Source organism: Fukomys damarensis, unplaced genomic scaffold (assembly GCF_012274545.1).
Source record: "Fukomys damarensis isolate Sample0158 unplaced genomic scaffold, DMR_v1.0_HiC HiC_scaffold_28, whole genome shotgun sequence".
Lineage (NCBI taxonomy): Eukaryota > Metazoa > Chordata > Mammalia > Rodentia > Bathyergidae > Fukomys > Fukomys damarensis.
Window position 1 is genome coordinate 11,781,042 of NW_022900940.1, and position 19,161 is coordinate 11,800,202.

General features: G+C 38.4%; 1 protein-coding gene across 5 annotated transcripts in view; it reads left to right on the forward strand.

The window, feature by feature from the left end:
• Trnt1 (tRNA nucleotidyl transferase 1) overlaps positions 1–19,161 on the forward strand; it is a 95,136-nt gene that overhangs the window by 41,452 nt on the left and 34,523 nt on the right. For 4 of the 5 annotated variants that reach the window (XM_010629946.2, XM_010629947.2, XM_010629949.2 and 1 more), the window contains exons 1-3: positions 10,554–11,206; positions 11,613–11,785; positions 15,837–16,030. In XM_010629946.2, the coding sequence (XP_010628248.1) occupies positions 11,638–11,785; positions 15,837–16,030 (342 nt within the window). In that variant the 5' untranslated portion in view covers positions 10,554–11,206; positions 11,613–11,637. Of the gene's footprint in view, positions 1–10,367; positions 10,531–10,553; positions 11,207–11,612; positions 11,786–15,836; positions 16,031–19,161 lie in introns of those variants that run through there. The other variant, XM_033757096.1, reaches the window with a different exon arrangement.

A 19,161-nucleotide genomic window follows, 5' to 3' on the forward strand; every position in this document is an offset into this window, starting at 1 on the left:
AACCTGCCAAATATTAAAACTAGACCTTTATCTTTCACCATGCACTTAACTAAAATCCAAGTGGATTAAAGATCTAAATATGTTACTTTTTAATATGCCTGTTGGGTAGAGTAGCTTTGGGGCCTCATCACCTTTCCAACATTAGGCATTAGGTTTGGCAAGAAATAGGCCTTGGGGAATATGCTTCTCCCTCCATTCTAAGCATGAGGAGTAATTCTTAAGCATCAGGGAATGTCCTTACCCCTCTTATGCTTTGTCTGAACATCTTGTACCCTCAGGTAGGTGTGCGTATGTACGTGTGTTTGTGTATACATGTATGTGTGCACGTGTGCATGAGCAGAGTTCTCTGAGTGTGATAAATTCTGGGTCTATAGCCTGGCTGGAGTCACACTACACAAATTGTGACAGTGGTTGGTCTGAGGTTCTCTCATTGAATGATTCCCTTAGTTGTTTCCCAAATCCCACAGTAACACTGTGTGTCCTTGGCATATTTGTACTTAAGCAGACCTATTTGAATTTTCCTGTCTTTTGTTCTTTTTCTGCTAGTATCATTCTAGGGAATTTCAAGATGAGTGACTCACAGGGATGAGATTTAAAAACAAAATGTGGTTTAGTGGAGAATATATAAAACTGGTACTTAATGTATCATCAGAAGCAGATATTAATAACTACGTTTGAAAGGTGAGTTGTGGGCTCAGCCCTAGGGATATATGATGTGAGTTTCCCTATTCCAGGACAAACCAGAGTGTGAAACTTTGTCAGTAGAGGGGCCAAGGTCCCTCCCAGCGGACCGATGGGCAGTTGCCGAGGTTAGACCAATGTTTCCGTTTGAGACATGATGAAAAAAATGAGCCCATTGAAGAAAACTCTGCAAGGCTCAGGGGCCCAGGTGTGTAGGTAGTCCCCGTGTATTCTTGGTGTTCCCAAGGTAACCATTTCAGTAGCTGGCAAAATTAAACCAGATCAGTCATTGTTTGGTTACCTGAAAAAGTATGATTTTCCTTGGAGAAATGGAAAATGAAGCAAGGAACATCTGTTTGCTTGGAAGCACCCAGAAAGTGTGCTTAAATGTTTCCCATATTTCTCGTTACGTTCCTCTCTTTTGCGCTCCGCTGCCCCCACACACTGAATACATCTGTGAACTATGCCAGGGACTCTGAAGGATTACAGAAAATTGGAGTCCTCTACCACATTCTTGGTGATCTTTTACCAGTCGTGCCCCTTCCCCCAAACCCCACAAATCATGTGCTTATCTTTATCTCCATGTTTGTATATAAGCACAAAAGAAAGCAGAGAGGCAAAAATTTATGTAATTTTTATGGCATTAGTTTTGCTCTTTAGAATAAAATATTAATGTCCAACAGCATTTACAGTGCAACATGCTGGCAGAATTCATAAAAGTAGTTCTTTAAAAAATAAAATTTGTCTGTATCCTTTAAGAAGCAAAGCAATGTGAATTTGGCCAACTAGGATAGATGAAAATTTGAATAGTAATAACATGGAAATAAAGATTCAGTGGCTCTCTCTGCTTTTAGGAATCTTCTGTGGAAAAAATGTGAAATGTAGACCAAGATTTATACAAAAGATAGAAAATAAAATTCATTGTACCATTACTTGTAATAGTAAAAGCAATATAAGGATGGTTAAGGGACACGTATAACTTCTCAAAGTTGAAATACATGGGTCTTAAAAGGAGTGTTTATTGAGAACTCGTAGCACAGGGTATTACAGAAAAATAAGTAAAAATGGAACATTACACACCCAAAATTTCTTTTATAAGATCATTCTTGATCAGATGATAAGACTGATAGATTATCTGTCACTACAGAAAAAAACAACCACAAACATGTCTGTGGTAAACATTGACAAGCGTTTATTTCTGGCCTGCATGCCTGAGTTTTGATTGTGTTTGGTCTATCTTGGGTTTGGCATCCATATCACAGAGTGGGCTCAAGTTTATTCCAAGCCAATTATTTGGAACCAGTGGCTATCCAGAGCATATTTCTTTCATGATGATAGCAAAAAAGCAAGAAAGTAAGACTATCTGCACAAGCATATTTTAAACATCTGCTCATGACACATTCAGTGACGTCCCTAGGGTCACAGTAGATGGCATGGTCAAGCCCAATGTCATATGGCCAAAGCCCAGAGCACACTGCATTTATTTTATTTTTTGTTTTTTTGAGACAGGGTCTCACTATGTAGTTGAGGCTGACCTAGAACTCACTATGTAGCACAGGCTGGTCTCAAACTCACAGCGATCCTCCTACCTCAGCCTCACACTGTATTTATGATAAGGCCATGGTAAGGATGTGGGTGTACAGAAGACTGAAGAATTTGGATCAGTACTTCCTTCTTCTGTAGTGGGATTAATGTTTCTTCTACTTTTTTATTGTGTGTCTATAGAGTCAAATGTTTTATTCTATGCAAATATAAGAAAAAATAATTATTTAAAAGTATCCGAGAATGATGGTGTGTACCCGTGAATTCCAGATACTTGGAAGGCTGAGGCAGGAATTTCACTTGACTGTAGGAGTTCAACCCAGCCTAGGCAACATAGTCAAAGTGAAACCTGTCTCAAAAATAAATGAATGAATGAATGAATAAATAAATAAATAAATAAATAAATAAATACCAATATAGCAAAAATAAAAATACTGGAGAAATACTAATCAACATAAACTGTCACATTTGTGATATCTTAAACTTTTGACAGGGGTACCAAGACAATTCCATTGGGGAAAATTGATCTTTCAAAAAATGCAAAACAATATTGAACCTCTACCTCATGAAAATTAAGTTCTGGAAGGACTAAAAGATTTAAAAAGAGGTAAAGCTATAAAATTCCTAGAAGAAAACATAGGGATAATCTTTGTAACCTTGGGTTAGGCATTTTTTCCTGACTAAAACACAAAAACACAAGCAACAAAAGAAAAAAATAAATCAGATTTCATCAAAATAAAAAATTTAAAAGGACACCAGTCCTTTTAGATAAAAGTAAAAGTAAAAAAGTAAATAAAGTAAAAAGACAACTCAGAGGATGGGAAAAATATTTTCAAATATATTATCTGATAAGGGACATGTATTTAGAATATGTAAAAAACTTTTATAACCCAAGCAATTAAAATTTATCTAGTTTAAAAATAGGCAAAAAATTTGAACAGGGGTATTTCCAAAGAAGACATACCAACAACCAATATGCAGATGAACAGCTGCTTAGTATTATTTGCCATCAGCGAAATACAGATCAAAACCACAATGTGAAAAGGGTGCATAGGCACAGACAACAGCACATGCTGATGAGCATGTGGAGACACTGGGACCCTTGCGTCCTGTTGCTGGAATTATATAGTGGTCCAGCTACTTGAGAAAATAATCTAGCAGTTCCTCAAAAAGATAAATATACAATTACCATATGACCAGCAATTCCATTTCTATCAAAAACCTATTCTAGAGAATTGAAAACAAGCTCACTTAAAATTTTGTACGTAAATGTTCATAGCAGTGTTATTTGGAAAAGTCAAGAAGTGGGAACAATTTGTGCGCGCGTGCGCGCACACACACACACACACTCACACACACAGTGGAGCCTCACTGAAAAATAAAGAGGAACTAGTGGTATGTGCTACAACATGCATGATCTTTGAAAACAAGATCAAGTTAGTTACAAAAGACCACACATTGCATGATTGCACTTATATAAAATGTCCAACACTAGCAAATGTATAGTTGAGATAGAAAACAATTAGTACTTGCCTGGGACATTGGGTCAGAAGGATGGGGGCCAATGGAAGAATTTTAAGAAAATAGAAAGTAACTGCTAATGGGTATGAGGTTTCTTTGGGTAAAGGCAGTGTTCTGTGTTGTTTGTGATGATAGTTGCCAACTCTGAATATACTAAAAATCATTGGGTTAGGCAATTTACTTAGGTGAATTTTATGATATGTGAATATATTTCAGTAAAACTGAAATTCTATTTCCGTGTTATTTAAAAACACTTGAAAGATGGTCTGACAAGATTTAAATAGCATCCTAGATAGTTATTGGGATAATTCTAGTGTAAAGTCAGTGTGTGAATTTACTGTAGCTAAAATTACAAGCACATCTGTATTCAGGGAAAAATTGTCATAAGCTTTTTCAGTTATTTACTCAGTGACCTTTACTCTGAAAGAAAAGGGGAAAAAAGCCACATACAGGAAACCAACCAAAATACTGTAAAACAGTAACAACAGCTATATAGTTAAACTTACTTTATTAATGTAAAGTGATACTCTTTCAATCAAGAGAAAACCTGTTATGTGCTTGGGACTGTCAGTTATTTTCTACACATTATCATACTGGAGCCCTATAAACCTTTTCCTACAGATGAGTAAACCAAGGCTTAGAGAATTTACATAGCACAGCTTTGTGATGTTTCCTGAATTCACATTGGCCGGAAAGTTATAATCCTATAACTTTGATAGTTATTTTAAAAGAGATAAGGTAACAAGTGTTTGAGTGTTTGTCTTAGACTAAACACCTGATTTGGTGGTGGTGGTGGTGGTAGATAAGAAATTTCTTTTGAGGAACTCTTGATTATTTCAGATTGTCATCTCCTATTGGGAGAACTCTCTAATTGTTCTCTTTCTCCCTGTAGTGTACATTCACCTGTTGCTTGTATCTTTCTTTTTATACTTTGTGATGTTCTGTCTCCTACAGATATCATGAGATGCATGTCTCACATTTTGAATCCAAGGTGCAAAGTATAGGACCGGTTTTTATCTAGTTTGGGTTTGTCACAAATTTTCCTAGTATTCATTACAAGGAGTAGATTCTCTTGCTTAAAGGAAAGAAAAGGTTTTCTGTTAGTGTAGTAAAGAGTTCTGTATGAACCTAAATATAAAATAGGCAGTGGAATTTAGACTCCTCTTGGTTCTGATCTGAGGCTGCTGATAATTCAGAATTTTGAAGGTGATTATTCTCAGTCTTACCCTTGGGCCTCTGTTCTTTTAACTATTATTGAAGTCCCATCTTTTAAAATTAATGACCCAGTATGAAATTTCAGAGCATCTAAAATTGATTCGTCTATTTACTTACCTCTTTTAAATGTAAAATAAAATTGCATGTGTGTGTAAAATCCCCCAGCACCAATGAAAATTGCAACTCTACATTTGCTGAGAAATATCTTTATTTGTCCTCTGGGAGATCTTAAACTTTAGTTGCTTCCTATTAAACTTTTATGAGAACAAAAGTAGTGAATGACTTTTTCTTCAAAACAGGTACTTTTTGTTGTTTGAAAGAAAGAAATACATTCTTGAAACAACCTGTTCTTTCCAACAAATTTACTTTGTGTCATTTACAGAGAAAAGGTAGGGGTGAAAAGTGGGGAGAGGAGTCAACCACCAGAGCTCCTGAATTGCAGAAGAGTAAAATTAAGTGGTAATTATATTTTATCTGATTTACCTAAATATGTCCTGAAATATCTTGCCCAAGGGGACTAAAATGCTATAATCATTAATTCATGTCTTTATGGAAGCATTATTCTCCCTTCTTTTTCCTATTTTAAAGTGTAAATGCTTCTAGAAACCCTGATATTAAAAGAGAGCTGAGGCCGAAGGGGCCCTGAGATGATGGTAGGCAAGGTTGAGAACTCAGATCAGAGACCAGTTATCCTGCTGATTAATGGGGCTACTTCTGTTCAGCCGTGTGTTTCTACCTGACAACCAACCACTCTCCTAAACTTCAAAAAGGTGAAGAGTAGTGTGTCCTCAGTATTGAAGCTGATGCAGTCAATGTTCTGTTTTGTAACACAGTATTCTTTGGTGTTCCTCTGTCTTCCCATCCACCTAATTACTACAGCACACACTTGGAGAGTTTGGTGGGCTGACAACTGGCCCACATAGAGACCCAAGAACTAAGAACCGGAGACCAGTTGCCTTACATGGTGGATATGATTAAGGTGAGGATCTTTCCATGGGAAGATTTTGCTGGAGTATCCAACCCACATTTGGCACCAAGATCCTCATAAGCAGGTGGCAGGAGGAAACTCAGATTCTTTTAAGTGCCTCCAGCAAGAACCCTGCCCAGTGGACCCATAATAGTCTTGACCTCCAGAACAATGAGATACTGTAATACAGTTACGTGGTTTTAAGCCTCTGTGTTTATGGCCATTTGTCACAGCAGCCATTGCAGGATTTTCCTGGGATTTCCTCTTTCCATTCTGTCTTCCCCTGTTTTGTTTCACTTGGGTCTCAGTTCACTTCTCTCCCCTGCCAGTGGCATCGCCCTGACCGACTATCATTAAGACAACTGCCCTAGGCTTGTGGCCTGTTTTCCAGTTCATCTCTGCACTGCACTCAATCTTGACAAGCACAGATCAATTTATGAAAATGCTGGCTTAAACAAAAACGTGTCTTACTACAGTTAAAATTAAATCCAGTTGTCATAATGTGAAGTGTCCGACCCTACCTGATCTGGTCCCCGGGACTTCTCCAGCTTTATCTGTGTTCAGCAGTAGTTTTGAGGCAGACTGCATGGAAGCCATTGAGTCTCTGACCTTAAATAAGTCCTTAGTATCATATTCCATGAACCACTTCCCTGAGTATTTAAGATTAACCAAGTCATGGGTAAAATGCCTGGTACTGTTCTAAACACAATGTAAATTGTTACAAAAGTGTATCACCATGCCATTCAAATATTTTTAGCCCTTAAAAAACATGGTTGGATGGAAGCAGCGTCGCAGTCACAGGTGCTCTGCACGCACCACTGCTTCTCTTTCTAGTGTGCGGAAATGAATTAGTTTCACAGAAGCACACCCAAAACATAAATGAACACGTTTGGCAACTAGATGCTTAGAGACCAAGGACTAAGATGTGGTCTACATTGAAAAAAGATGGGGGCTCTGAAGAAATCTCTTAACAAATACTGAAGTTCATTCACATAAGCATTTATTAAGATTTAAAATTGTGTTATCTAATACTGCTATACTTTCTAATCTGTTTCTTTCTATCTCATTCTCCTGAATTTCTCTCAATATTATGTTGATTTCTCACTGAAGAAGAGTATTAATGACTTTAATGTTTCTTTTGAATGTTTGAATGTCACAAACCTGCCAGACTAAAGCAGCCCTTTCCAGGCATGGTGGTACGTGTCTGTAATCCGAGAGTTTAAACAGGCCAAGGCAGGAGGATTGCTGTGGGTTCCAGGCCAGGCTTGGCTACATAGGGAGTTCAAAGGCAGCTTGACCCACATAGCAAGACCTTTGCTCAAAACAAATCAAAAGCATTCCTTGTCTATGATCATTACTTTTGAGTATAAAGTACATACCCAAACAATATGTCTAGTGGGATTTGTTCTTAAAATGCCAATTCCTTTGAAAGTGAAGTTTTATTTCCCTTAGGATTGGTCTGTATTAACAAGGAGCACTTTGTGTGGAGGAGAAAACGTGCACATCACCGTATGCTGTGTGGGGGGGTCACTTGGGGGTCCTGGGCTCTCTGGTATTAGCTGTAGCTTTTTCCTCTTTAATTCATTCAAGGGTGCTCATCTTTCACATGTACATAGTTTAATAATTGAGTCAGTATTAGAATTTCCTGAGAGCCTTAAGTGCATTTTTAAAAATTTCATATTCTTATTGACTTTAGCTGCTACATAAAACTATTTTGGGGGCTATTTTGAGGTATAATTCATACAGCAATGTTTACCCTTTTTAGTGTGCTGTTGTATTATTATTATTATTATTATTATTATTATTATTATTATTTGGTACTGGGGATTGAACTTGGGTCTTTGCGCTTGCAAGGAAGGCCACCAAACCGCTGAGCTAAATCCCCAGCCATTGTACTGTTGTATTTTGACAAACACACATAGTTGTGTAGTCACCACACAAATCAAGCTATAGAGAACAGCTCTGTCACTGCCTCACACCCCCACCTCCCCATCCTGCTCCCAGTTACAAATTCTCTCAAGCTTCTTTGTAGTGGACTCTTTCTTCCATCTCCTGCTCCTGAAAAGAACTGATCTGAATCCTACAGTCTCTGTAGTTTGCCCTTTTCTGATGTCACATAAATGGAATTATAGTTTTTGTAGCTTCTTGACCCTGGCTTTCCTCACCTGAGAGTCAGACATGTTGTACGTATAATTAGTTTGTTCTTTTTGTCAAGTAGTATTGCCTTTTAGAAACACTCACTAATTTACTTATCCATTATATGAAGCCACTAACTGTTTTCCAAAGTGGCTGTAGCAGATTGCAGTCTTGCCAGCATTATATGAGACTTCTACTTTCTGCCCAACCTCAAGTACTTGGAATTGCTGGTTTTTCAGTTTTAAGCATTCTAGTAGGTCTGTAATGGTTTCTCATTATGTCATTAACTTGTATTTTCCAAATGATTGGTGATATTTAATAACTTTACACATGGTTGGCCACCAACTATCTTCTCATTACTTATTCCTACATATAAAATTTGTAACTGCTGGTAGTATATAAAAATAGAATTGATTTTTGTATATTATCTTTGGATACTGAGCCCTTGCTAAACTTACTGGTTATATATATTAGCTGGCTTATTTCCTATGACTTCTATGTAAACCATTATGTCATCTGAAGAGATTTTACTGTCTTCTACACTGTTATACTTTCTTCTTTTTCTTGTATTAATGGTGAGAACTACAGTCGTATGTTTTAAATAAGTGGTGGTACAGGGCATCCTTGCCTTGTTCCTCATGTTAGAAATGTGATCAGATGTGATCAAAATGTTACTATTAAGTACGATTTTCCCTGAAGCTTTTTCACAGGTATCCCTTACCATATTGAGGGAATCCTTTTAAATTTTGTGACAGTTATTATAATAATGGGTGTTATATTCTAAGTACTTTTTCTGCATATGTTGGGATGATCATATAGATTTATTCTGTTTATGGTGAATTACAGTGATTGGTCTTTGAACCTTACAAGACCCACATTGAAAATGATGCAGTCTATTCTTGGAGTCAACTTGTGAATATTTTTTGGTTCTATGTTGATATGGGGTATTAAATCTGTAAATTAATTTTTTAAATTACTTATGCCATGTTTGCTATTAGGGTTATGCTTTTCTCAATTTGAGAATAAAAGTGTTCCTTTTTCCATGTTAGAAACAATTTGTACAGTGTTTTTATTTTTGTTTTTGATAAACGTAGTCATTGAAACCATCTGGACCTGGAATTATCTTTATGGGATGTTGGCTGCACAAAATTCAATCTAAAAAGAAAAGCACTATTGAGATTTTTATATTTTTATGCCATTTCGGTTGTAAGATATCTTTTTTATAGAGAAAATGCCTATTTCATGTAGGTTGACAAATTGTCATAAAATTGTCCAGTATGTACACATTGATGGTAGAAATGGGAGAAAGCTAAGAGGTATAGGAATAGAGACTGGTAGACAGGAAGAGATAAGAGACACCCCCACCGTTGGTAGAACAGGCTTAACCACCCACCCGTGAAAAGCTGACAGTCTGTGGTGCACCTCCTCTGCATGATGTACTCTGCAAAGCTTTGAAAGAGCGAAAGGAAATCTTGATCCTAAGGTTTAAAAGGCCCCCAAAAGACCCTTCCCTGTTGTTCCTAGTAATGAGCTAAGTCAACCAATTAACCAATTAAGTAGGGGCGACCTCAGCCCAGAGACAGCACAGGACCCAAACTACTATAAAACCAAGATCTTGAGCGCCCCCACTTCAACAGTGGCTCCCTTTAGGGCACCCCTGCCTGTGTCAGAGAAGGCAGCTGTACTCTTGCATGTTTGCTGAATAAAAGTACAACTTTATTTCTACGCTTTCGGTCTGATTCTTCCATAGCTTTCTGCATTGTCTGGGAGAGTCAGGCCTGGGACTTGAGGGGCCCCTCCCTGCGTCTCCCCGCGACAGAGGGATGGGAGGCTTTCCTTGCTTAAGGCGTTGAATTGAATCACTGCTTTGCCTCTGAATGTCAACTTTGAAAGCTAGTCCTGTGCTTGTAAAATAAACTCAATCCATCCTGAAGATATCTGGTAGTAAAAAGCCACAGAAATATTAGAGCATGCGCATTTTTCTAGGCAAATTCTAAGGAAAACTAAGTCATTTAAAGTTATAATTAAAGGACCATACGTTATTTTAAGTCTTTTAACATCTGCATGTTTTTGTCACCCTCTCCACTCCTGTTAAAGCACTAAAAACCACATTCTTCATATTGCAGTTGAGAAGCCTCTATATCACAAAAATCACAGGTTACACACAAGTTGCAAATTAAAATATACCCTGTTACTTCAAGGGATCAGAGGGCTTGGGCTCAGAGCGCGTGTCCTAAACACACTAGCCTCAGTCTGGAAGCTGTCTCTCCACTCCGAGTAACTAACGTACTTTTTAAATTCCTAGGGTAACCGCCTTCCCAGCGCGCTCCAGAGCCGGTAACAGAAGCGCTGCTTTTCCGCCCAGCCCACATCCTGTTGCGACGTCCCATTCGCCGCCGAACGCAGAGCGTGGTGACGTCACCGCGTCGAGCCCTCCGGAAGTGCGCGCGGCGGCGATGCGGCATAGGGTCGGTAAGCGGGCGCCTGCTTCCTGCCCGGCTAGAGCGGACTAGCGCCGCGACCAGGGGGTCCTCGGGCGGGGGTCTTGGGGAGGGGGGCGGGAGGTACGGCCCAGAGCGGCCTCTGCAGTGGGCTAAAGATCCTGAGCGTAGAGGTCGTGTCCCCCTCCGTCCCAGCGGACCGCTGGCAGTCACTTGGCTTTGGAGCCCTTTTCCTGCCTGGAGTCCGGGCCCGAGGGCTTCGCTCGCAAAGCCGTTCTGCCGAGGCTGTCGGGGGCGGACTGGGTCTTTCTTTTTTGAGCGGAGGCAGAAGTTGGTGGGGCAGGGACCCTCTTTCCTCGGGTAACTTCTCCCTTTCGAAGCTGCTCCCCGAAGAATGGAGTGGTTCTTCTGCAGCAGTTTATGCAGGGTCACACGAGAACTGTTGCCACCACACCAGGCCCACCTGAGGAGGAGGACTCGCGTGTGAGGGAATCTGAGAAGGCGCGGGGGGTGGGTGAGGAAAATGCAGCAGCAGTGCCCAGTCTTAAGAAAGTAACTCTCCCCTCCCCGCATTCTAGGAACTTAATCTTGAGTCATGAAATTCAGGTGCCTGTGGGGCATTCGGTGATATCCATACGTGACTGTGACGCGTAATGGAGAACAACTGTTGCTGCAAATCTTCCAGTTAGTTTTCTGGAGCCCTGTACGTGTCATGCTTTGACTGATACCCGCTTCTCAGCACAGTATTAAAACAGTGAAGTGTGACATGCGAGTGTAACTGCCTTAGGAGAACAGGACTGGGTGGCTGCAAGCATTTTTTTTTTTTTTTTTTTTGAGGCGGGGTCTCACTATGTATTTGAGACTGACCTGGAACTCACTGTGTAGCCCAGGCTGGTCTCGAACTCATAGCAATCCTCCTGCCTCAGCCTCCCGAGTGCTGGGATTACAAGAGTGCACCACCACACCCGACTTTGCAAGCATATTTTTAATGTTATTTTACAAAGTCATTACTCAATTTTTCATCTAGATAGAGGATGTATTTTTTCTGGTTGTATTTATTTTTCTTTATTTGTAAGTTTCATTGGTGGGCCTGCTTGTTTCCCTTACAGATGAGTAGTGGGCGACTTTTTCCAGATGCTGAGACACCTGTATCCTTGGCACAGGCCATTACTGAGGTGTAGTTGGAGTAGACTCTGTCTTCTGAAGCATTATCTATTTACAATGAAGTTGCATTCTCCGGAGTTCCAGTCACTTTTCACGGAAGGACTGAAGAGTTTGACAGGTAAGAGAGAAATTAGGATGTATTTTCTTGCTTTGGAAGCCTGTATATAAATGGAGAAGCACAGAGTTTACTTTTTTCGGTCTGTATTCAGATATTTTTGTTGCCGTGCTAATGAAAAAAGTCTTACTTGTGGGTAAGTATTCAGGGGGAACAAACTTGACTTCAGCAAAAAGGATGGCTTTTTTTGTATGCTGTAGTTAAGTAGTGTACTTGGCCATGCATAGGGGATTAGTTCCAATAAAGAGTAAGACACTTTGTCTTACTGTGGAGGATGAAAACGGATGTGTAGGAATGTGAAGTACTTTGCCTGTGTTTCCATAGCGTATAACTGGAGTGTTAGGTTTTAATTTTGTGTAGTTTGATGTCAGAACCCAGTTTGTAAACATTGGGGCTCTGTTTCTTTCCTGTGTAGAATTGCTTTCTGACAACTGAAGGCAAAAGGAAATAGGAATTAACTTCATTTGTGCAACATGTAAAATCTGCCTGGGAGGAACACAGTAAATGGGTTAGCTGAGTGCCTAATTAATTACAGCAGCTTCTACTTGCTGTTGCCACAGTTTTATCCAATTGGCCCTTAAACTTAGCTGCTGCTGTTTAAAGAGGTCCATGGCTGCACTTCAAACCTGCGGGTGCTTCAATGGTGCTTTCGGAAATATGTTGAGCTGTATGTATGTACAAGTGACCTGAATATTGTTTTGCAACACTGGCTGTCCCTTAGGTCCACTTGGGATGCTTTTAAAAGTTCATATATTAGAATTCTACCCCCATCCTACTGAACTGGAAACTCTGGGAAGGATAAGCCCCTATAGTTTTTATAAAAACGCTGTAGATTAATTCTAATGAATTGAAGGTAGAGGAAACATTGCTTAAATATTCTTAAATTTTTCCCAAGACTTCTTTCATATCGAATTAGATGGTGACTTTTTACATTCATATCAGGTGAATGGTACAGAATTTGTTGATCATTTTAAGTTCTTCAGGTGGTCTTGAGTTAGACAGTTTTTTTTTTTCAGACAGATTCCCTATACAGTTCAGGTTGGTCTTGAACTCACTATGCTCTGTAGCTCAGGCTCACCTCCAACTCATGTCACTCTTTCTGCCTCAGCTTCCTGAGTGCTCGGATTATAGGCGTGCACCACCATGCCAGGCAAGAGGGCTTAAATACCAGTTTGGGTATGTTATTGGCTTCACTGTAATTTAATCAGAGTGAAAATGCCTATAAACTCGCAGTGCAGTAGAAATGTATAACTGCATATGTAATATAAACTACTCTTAACTGCACTGAAAAAGAAATGAGTGAAATTAATTTTAATAAATATTTTCAGTACATTGTATTTAATCCACTATAAGATATTTTAATGTGAAATTTGTATGAACATTATTGAGCTATTTTATATTCTTAAAAGACTTTCAAATCTAGCATATATTTAACACCTACAGCACATCTCATTTCAGATTTACAACATTCCAAATGCTCAGTAACCACATATGGCCATTACTTCCTGTTTCAACAGTATAGTGTCGGGCTGATTGAACTTTTTCTTTATGTGCCTTTCTCACCATCCTGTTTTCTCTCTCATTCTGTGAGAAGAAAGAGTAACTCTTCGTGGTCTGTCTTGATAATTTTGCATTGTTTGTTTTTTTCAGAGATTATTAGTATTTTAAAGGATAAATTTTTCTAAAAAAATACTTTAAATGAAGCCAGTTTTTTGAATAGCTAGAATATCACAGGTCAGTTCCATTGTGAATCAAGTTGGTATGAAGATGAATGATAGATTTTTCTACTTTGTGAAGTGGGGAGACAAAGACATAATGTGATTATAATTGGCATGTGTGCTAAGTTGATAGCTTAAAGGAAATTTACCTTTAGGAGAGGCTTCCTACACTCAATCACGGCAGATAGGTAATACTGACCTTGATCCTTATTTTTCCACCTCTATTAATGGATTATAAACTTAGTTTAGAGATCATGACCAGCATTTTTAAAAAACAGAGGAATAGAGACTGGGATAGAATAGAGTCCTCAGTATTTAGAAAAGGTAAGATTTCATGATACTTTGCCACATAGGCACACAAGACTTGGTAACTTCTGTGAGAAATATCTTAATGTCATTATTGACAACAAGTGAGCTAGAGGAGTAAGTTGGGAAGCTCTTTCAGTGAAGTGACTCACATAGGAGGAACCATGGCCAGGTAAAGTGTGAGGCAAGGTATAGTGAGAGATGAGTATGGAAGTCTTTGTGTGTTGTGTAAAGAATTTGAGTATTGTGACATGAGTAGATAGGAAGAGCAATTGTATCTGTGTCTAGGTAAGATTGGAGGCCGGGTTTAAAGGCAGTGGAGAGAATATGGTCTGTGGCCCTAGAAACAGGGAGAGGAACGAGGACTCTCTTGAGAGAGTCTTGTATTAGTACAGGCATGGAGATTCAAAGACTGGACTGGGGGGCATGGAGGCAGAGTCAATTTTTGGTTGTGGACCTCTCCATACATTTTAAGAAAGCTGTGGCCTGGTACCCATGATTTTTACTTTTTATATTGAAAGATCAGGGACCTTATATTTAAGAACTTTTTAATAAGGACATAAGATGAGTAGGACTTGGAACAGTGGCATGATGGGATTATCAGTGCTTTCCTTTAGAGTGAGATTAAGGAAAGTTGTATCTTGTGGTAGAGCTTGATTTTAGTAAGACAACAAAGCAGAGGGAGGGAGACTTTGTTATATTTAAGCAATGGGGAGTCTGCAGAGAGTAGGCCTGAAAGGTTTGGGAAGAATAGGTGAAAAGGAATATGGGGATAAAAGAGAAAAGAAGTTGGGTAGGGATAGAGGATTACAGTTGAGTTTGGATGTAGGATGCTAGAATTCTGATGTAAGATAGGTTTGGCTGTTTGCTATGCTTATATCAGTGACCTCCAGCCAAAGAGCACCAGGGACACATCAAGTTGGGTTGCTGCTCTTTGCAGGGAGTGACAAGGCTGACCATGGACTCTCCTAGAGCAGCTTAATAAGAGGGTTTTTGAAAATATCTTTTAGAAGATTTGGGCTTCTATTAGGTTGTTTCAGAGATTAAGATATGAGGCTTTAAATGAATCAGATGGCTGTAGGAAACAAAATTAATTGTTTGGATTTGTCATTTTTTTTCTAGAAGGTAAGATTACAGTGCAAGTAAGGAACTAATTGGTAAGTAAGGAACATTCACTGTCTTTAACTATGTATTACAGTGTGTGCCTTGGACAGGGTTCAGATTTTTGTCTCGGTTCACATGATTACACAGTTGTCTTGTTTTGTCTGATACTGATATGTGAAATTGTTTAGGTGCATAGAACACCAAGGCCTAGCTGTGAGTGGTACATCCACTCACAGCAACATTAAGGCTTAACCTGAAGTAGCAGGCCAATTCTAGGTGTCATTCTCATCAGATTTCACTTGGTGGTATTTGGTCAGATGGGTACAGGTATAGTGGCATTTCTTTGTTTTGTTGTGTACCTGTGGAGAAGTCAGCGATGTAGTTAGCCATGTCCCTGTTCATATGGTTCTACCTAGAACACAAATATGAATTGGTTTCAAACAATATATGCTGGTAATTTTTTGAAGATTCTTAGCTGTAACATTTATCTTAAGTGGTATGATAGACTGATGTTTGATATTTTTATAGTTTCATGTATGAGCATACTACCTATACATCTGTTCACAAAGAGAAATGCAAGAATACATAACCATTTCTAAAGTATGTATTTAAGACAAAAAAGAAAGCAAACTATTTGCCTTAACTGTTTGGTAATAATGAAGATTTGTATTGATGAGCTGGAAGCATTGTGGAGTTTTGAATTAACTTCTGGAGGAGCCAAAAAAATTCTGCAAATTTTCTACTTCCCATACTTCTTAGAGGCATCATGTTATAGGAAAGCTATTTCACATCTTGGATCTTGTTCTCATTTTTATATGAAAAAACACAAATAATCTGTACTGTCTCTCATATATGGTGAACCTTGCATTTGTATGATGTGTTAAAGTGTTAAAAACACTTTGAAATAAAGTCTTCTTTCACTGCAGAATTATTCGTCAAAGAGAATCATGAATTAAGAATAGCAGGAGGAGCAGTGAGGGATTTATTAAATGAGGTAAAGCCTCAAGATGTGGACTTTGCTACCACTGCCACCCCTACTCAAATGAAGGAGATGTTTCAGGCAGCTGGAATTCGGATGATAAACAACAAAGGAGAAAAGCATGGAACAATTACTGCCAGGGTGAGTAAAAAGTGATTGATATTCATGAACTGCATTCCCATTTATGTCATTCTTAAAAATTCAGTATTTTTCTAGTTAAAATGCAAATGACAAAAAGCTTAATAAAAATGTGTCCTCTACTATGTTAAATCCTGCATCCTTCCATGTTGTAGTGCTGCTTTTAACTAAGTTTGATTATCTCTTACAACCACAGTTCCCAAGGAAAAAAACATGGTTGTAGGCCATGGTTTTTGGTTTTAATTTCCCAGTTCTAAGGTGTTTTCCTATGTGGGAAGATGAGTTAGCTTTCTTACCACACCCCTTCTTAAAACCAACTACTTAGCATTTCTCTTTTCCTTACCTTTCAAGCTTAAAGTTTTGGTTGAATCAATATTCAGGGTATACTTATGACCATTGTTTGTAGCTGCAGTCTCGAGTATTATTATGGTAACATTCTGTTGCATGTTATTTTTCCTGCAATTAACAGCATTGTTCTTTGACATAGCTTTCCGTGAACCACTCATTTATTCCTGTACTTTGTACCAGAACTATAAACTTCCTCTCGAAGTATTTGAATATTTGAATGCTTAAACACATCATTTGTGTTTTGGGGAGGTTGGGGGAGCACATTTCACCTGGCTTTGTCTTCCTGCTCCAATATCATCTTTCTAGGACTTTTCTTGACCTCTCTTCTTCATTCTCTCTCCTGTTTCCTGAACCCGAGGTGGGTGGTCTTACTTCATTTATGCCTTCCCTTTAGTATATTCCATAACCTCAGGAGACTTTACATGTATGAAAATATTATTTATACTTCACAGTGGTTGGATGATTTGTTGGCTGCTGAATTTTAGGCTGGCAGTAATTTTCACTAGAAATTTTGTTTTCCAGCTCCCAGGCCTACTTCTAGTGCTGGAGAAGGTCTTCCCATTTCAATTTCTCCTTTATTTGAAACTTGGTTGTTTTCTCCTTTTGGAAATGTTTCTGATGTTTCTCTCTGGTGTTAATTCCAAGGTGATTTGTTGTAGTTGAACTTATTTTTTCATTTATTGTGCCAGGCTCTTAAATGGCCCTCTGCATTTCCATCCCCTTGATTAAAATGTCTTTCTTTGGAAACTATTACTTGGATATTGGTCTAAGGGGCTGATCTTCTAGTTTTATTTTTTCTTTTACTTTCTGTCCTTAGGTCTTTTCTTTCACATTCCATGAGAATGTCTTGATTTCCCAACTGTTGTATTATATTTGCAGTTTTTTTGGCCTTTTACATTTTCAGTAGGTCTTGAAAATGTCATTTAATACTGGTATAGTCTAAGGAATCTGTTGGTAGGCAGTTTTAAATTTTTGTTTAAACTTTTAAAACCTTGTTGACTGATAATATATATCATAACACACATTGTACAGCTGTACAAAAATTCTGCATATGCTATTTCTACAAGTTTTTTCTATTAAATTTTTTTTTTTAATTTTTCTTTTACACTTCTTTTGGTTAGATAGTAAAGGATGAAGAAATCCATTAAGCCACCGCAGATACAGGATTCTCATCACTGTGTTCACCTCTCTGTACCTCTACCCAGTTCTCAGGGGTAATGGGACATATGGAGCTGTCACTTCTGTGATAACAAGGCTTTGTTCTGGAATTCCTTCTGAAGGGCCTGTTGGGGACTTTTTTTTAATGTAAGTCAAAGGAGTACACTGTAATCATAAAAACTATAGTGTAGTAAATTAGTAAACTAGTTACAGCCACTTATAATTGTTAAATATATACTGTGCATAACTGTGTATATATACTTTTTTGTATGACTGGCAGTACTGCAGGCTTATTACACTAGCACCACCACAAACATGAGTGTCACAGTGTGGTATGTAGTGATGATTATGGTGCTGTGATGTCAGTGTCACTAGGTGGAGGAGCTTTTCATCTCCATTATGATCTCTGGCACCACCCTCATACTCTGTTGACTGAAATGTCCTTATGTGGCACTTACTATAAAGCTCTTCATTCCTTTTTCATATGCACTAATTTAGTTTCCTTAGGCTATTATCTTTGTTGCTCTTGAGTTTTTTCTGTCTTTCATATTAGTAGGGGTATTCTTTGCCTCTCATATTTTGGCAGTGCGGTAACGTTAGGAAAATGACCCGAAGACGTTATTGTAGTTTTGCGTGGGAAGTGTTAGGTAGTTCTGAGACTCCCAGTGTTAGAATTACAAGTTTTCATTAGGAGAAATCACAGAAGAATCTCCCAGTGTTACTCCAGGGGATAAGTTTGCTCATTAGCATTTTGAAAACGAAGTGGGAAAAGGTATAGGGTTCATGTTGGTTTTCGCTTAATTTTGTTTTCATTGTCATTTTTCATTCCCAAGATCGTAAGTGCCTGAGGGTGCCTAGTTACTTTTCTTTTCAGAGAGATAATTCCTGGTTTTCTGCCTGAGTATGGGAGGCATTCTGGAGAGGAAGGTACAATTGTGTCTTATAAAGATTATCAGGTTTCCCATTTCAGACCCTTTCTTTGTATTTCCCTTCATAGATACTTATGTCTCACATTCGTGATTTCTGCAATTCTATAGTGGGCATATAGGTAGAGATTCTATCTAGAGAAGAATATGTATGAAATTGAAAAGAATCTTATAGCATACCTCTAGTGATCATTCGTGGCTGTTACTTGCTAATGAAGAGATTTAAATTCTTGCTTAACACAAAGGTTTTTGCTGAATATCACTAACAAGCTGTTAGGTACACATTCTCTTTCACATATACTCTTTCTCCACCAAATTCATGATGGAAATATTTCATTTGGAAATATTTCCTCCATTTACATGTTCAGATCCTACTTGTTTTTAAGGCTCAGCTCATATGTCACTGTGTGATGAAGCTACTCAGCTTTCCCAGCTAGAGGCAATTTCTCCTCCCAAGATACTGTACATGTAGCATTTTAACTTCTTTGGTGAGCACCAGTAAAGGACTTGCAGGGTTCATTACCTGTACTTACTCCTGTCAGAACTCTCCTTAATGGCATATGTTAGCTAAGATGATATTCAGCTGTTTGAAAACTGGAGCTGTTAGAAACTATTTTGGAGAAGAGCTTGTTTTTAAATGGAAGGACAGAATACAGTGCTTTGAGAGTTCCTCTTTTCCACTAACTACTTATCAGAGTTGCT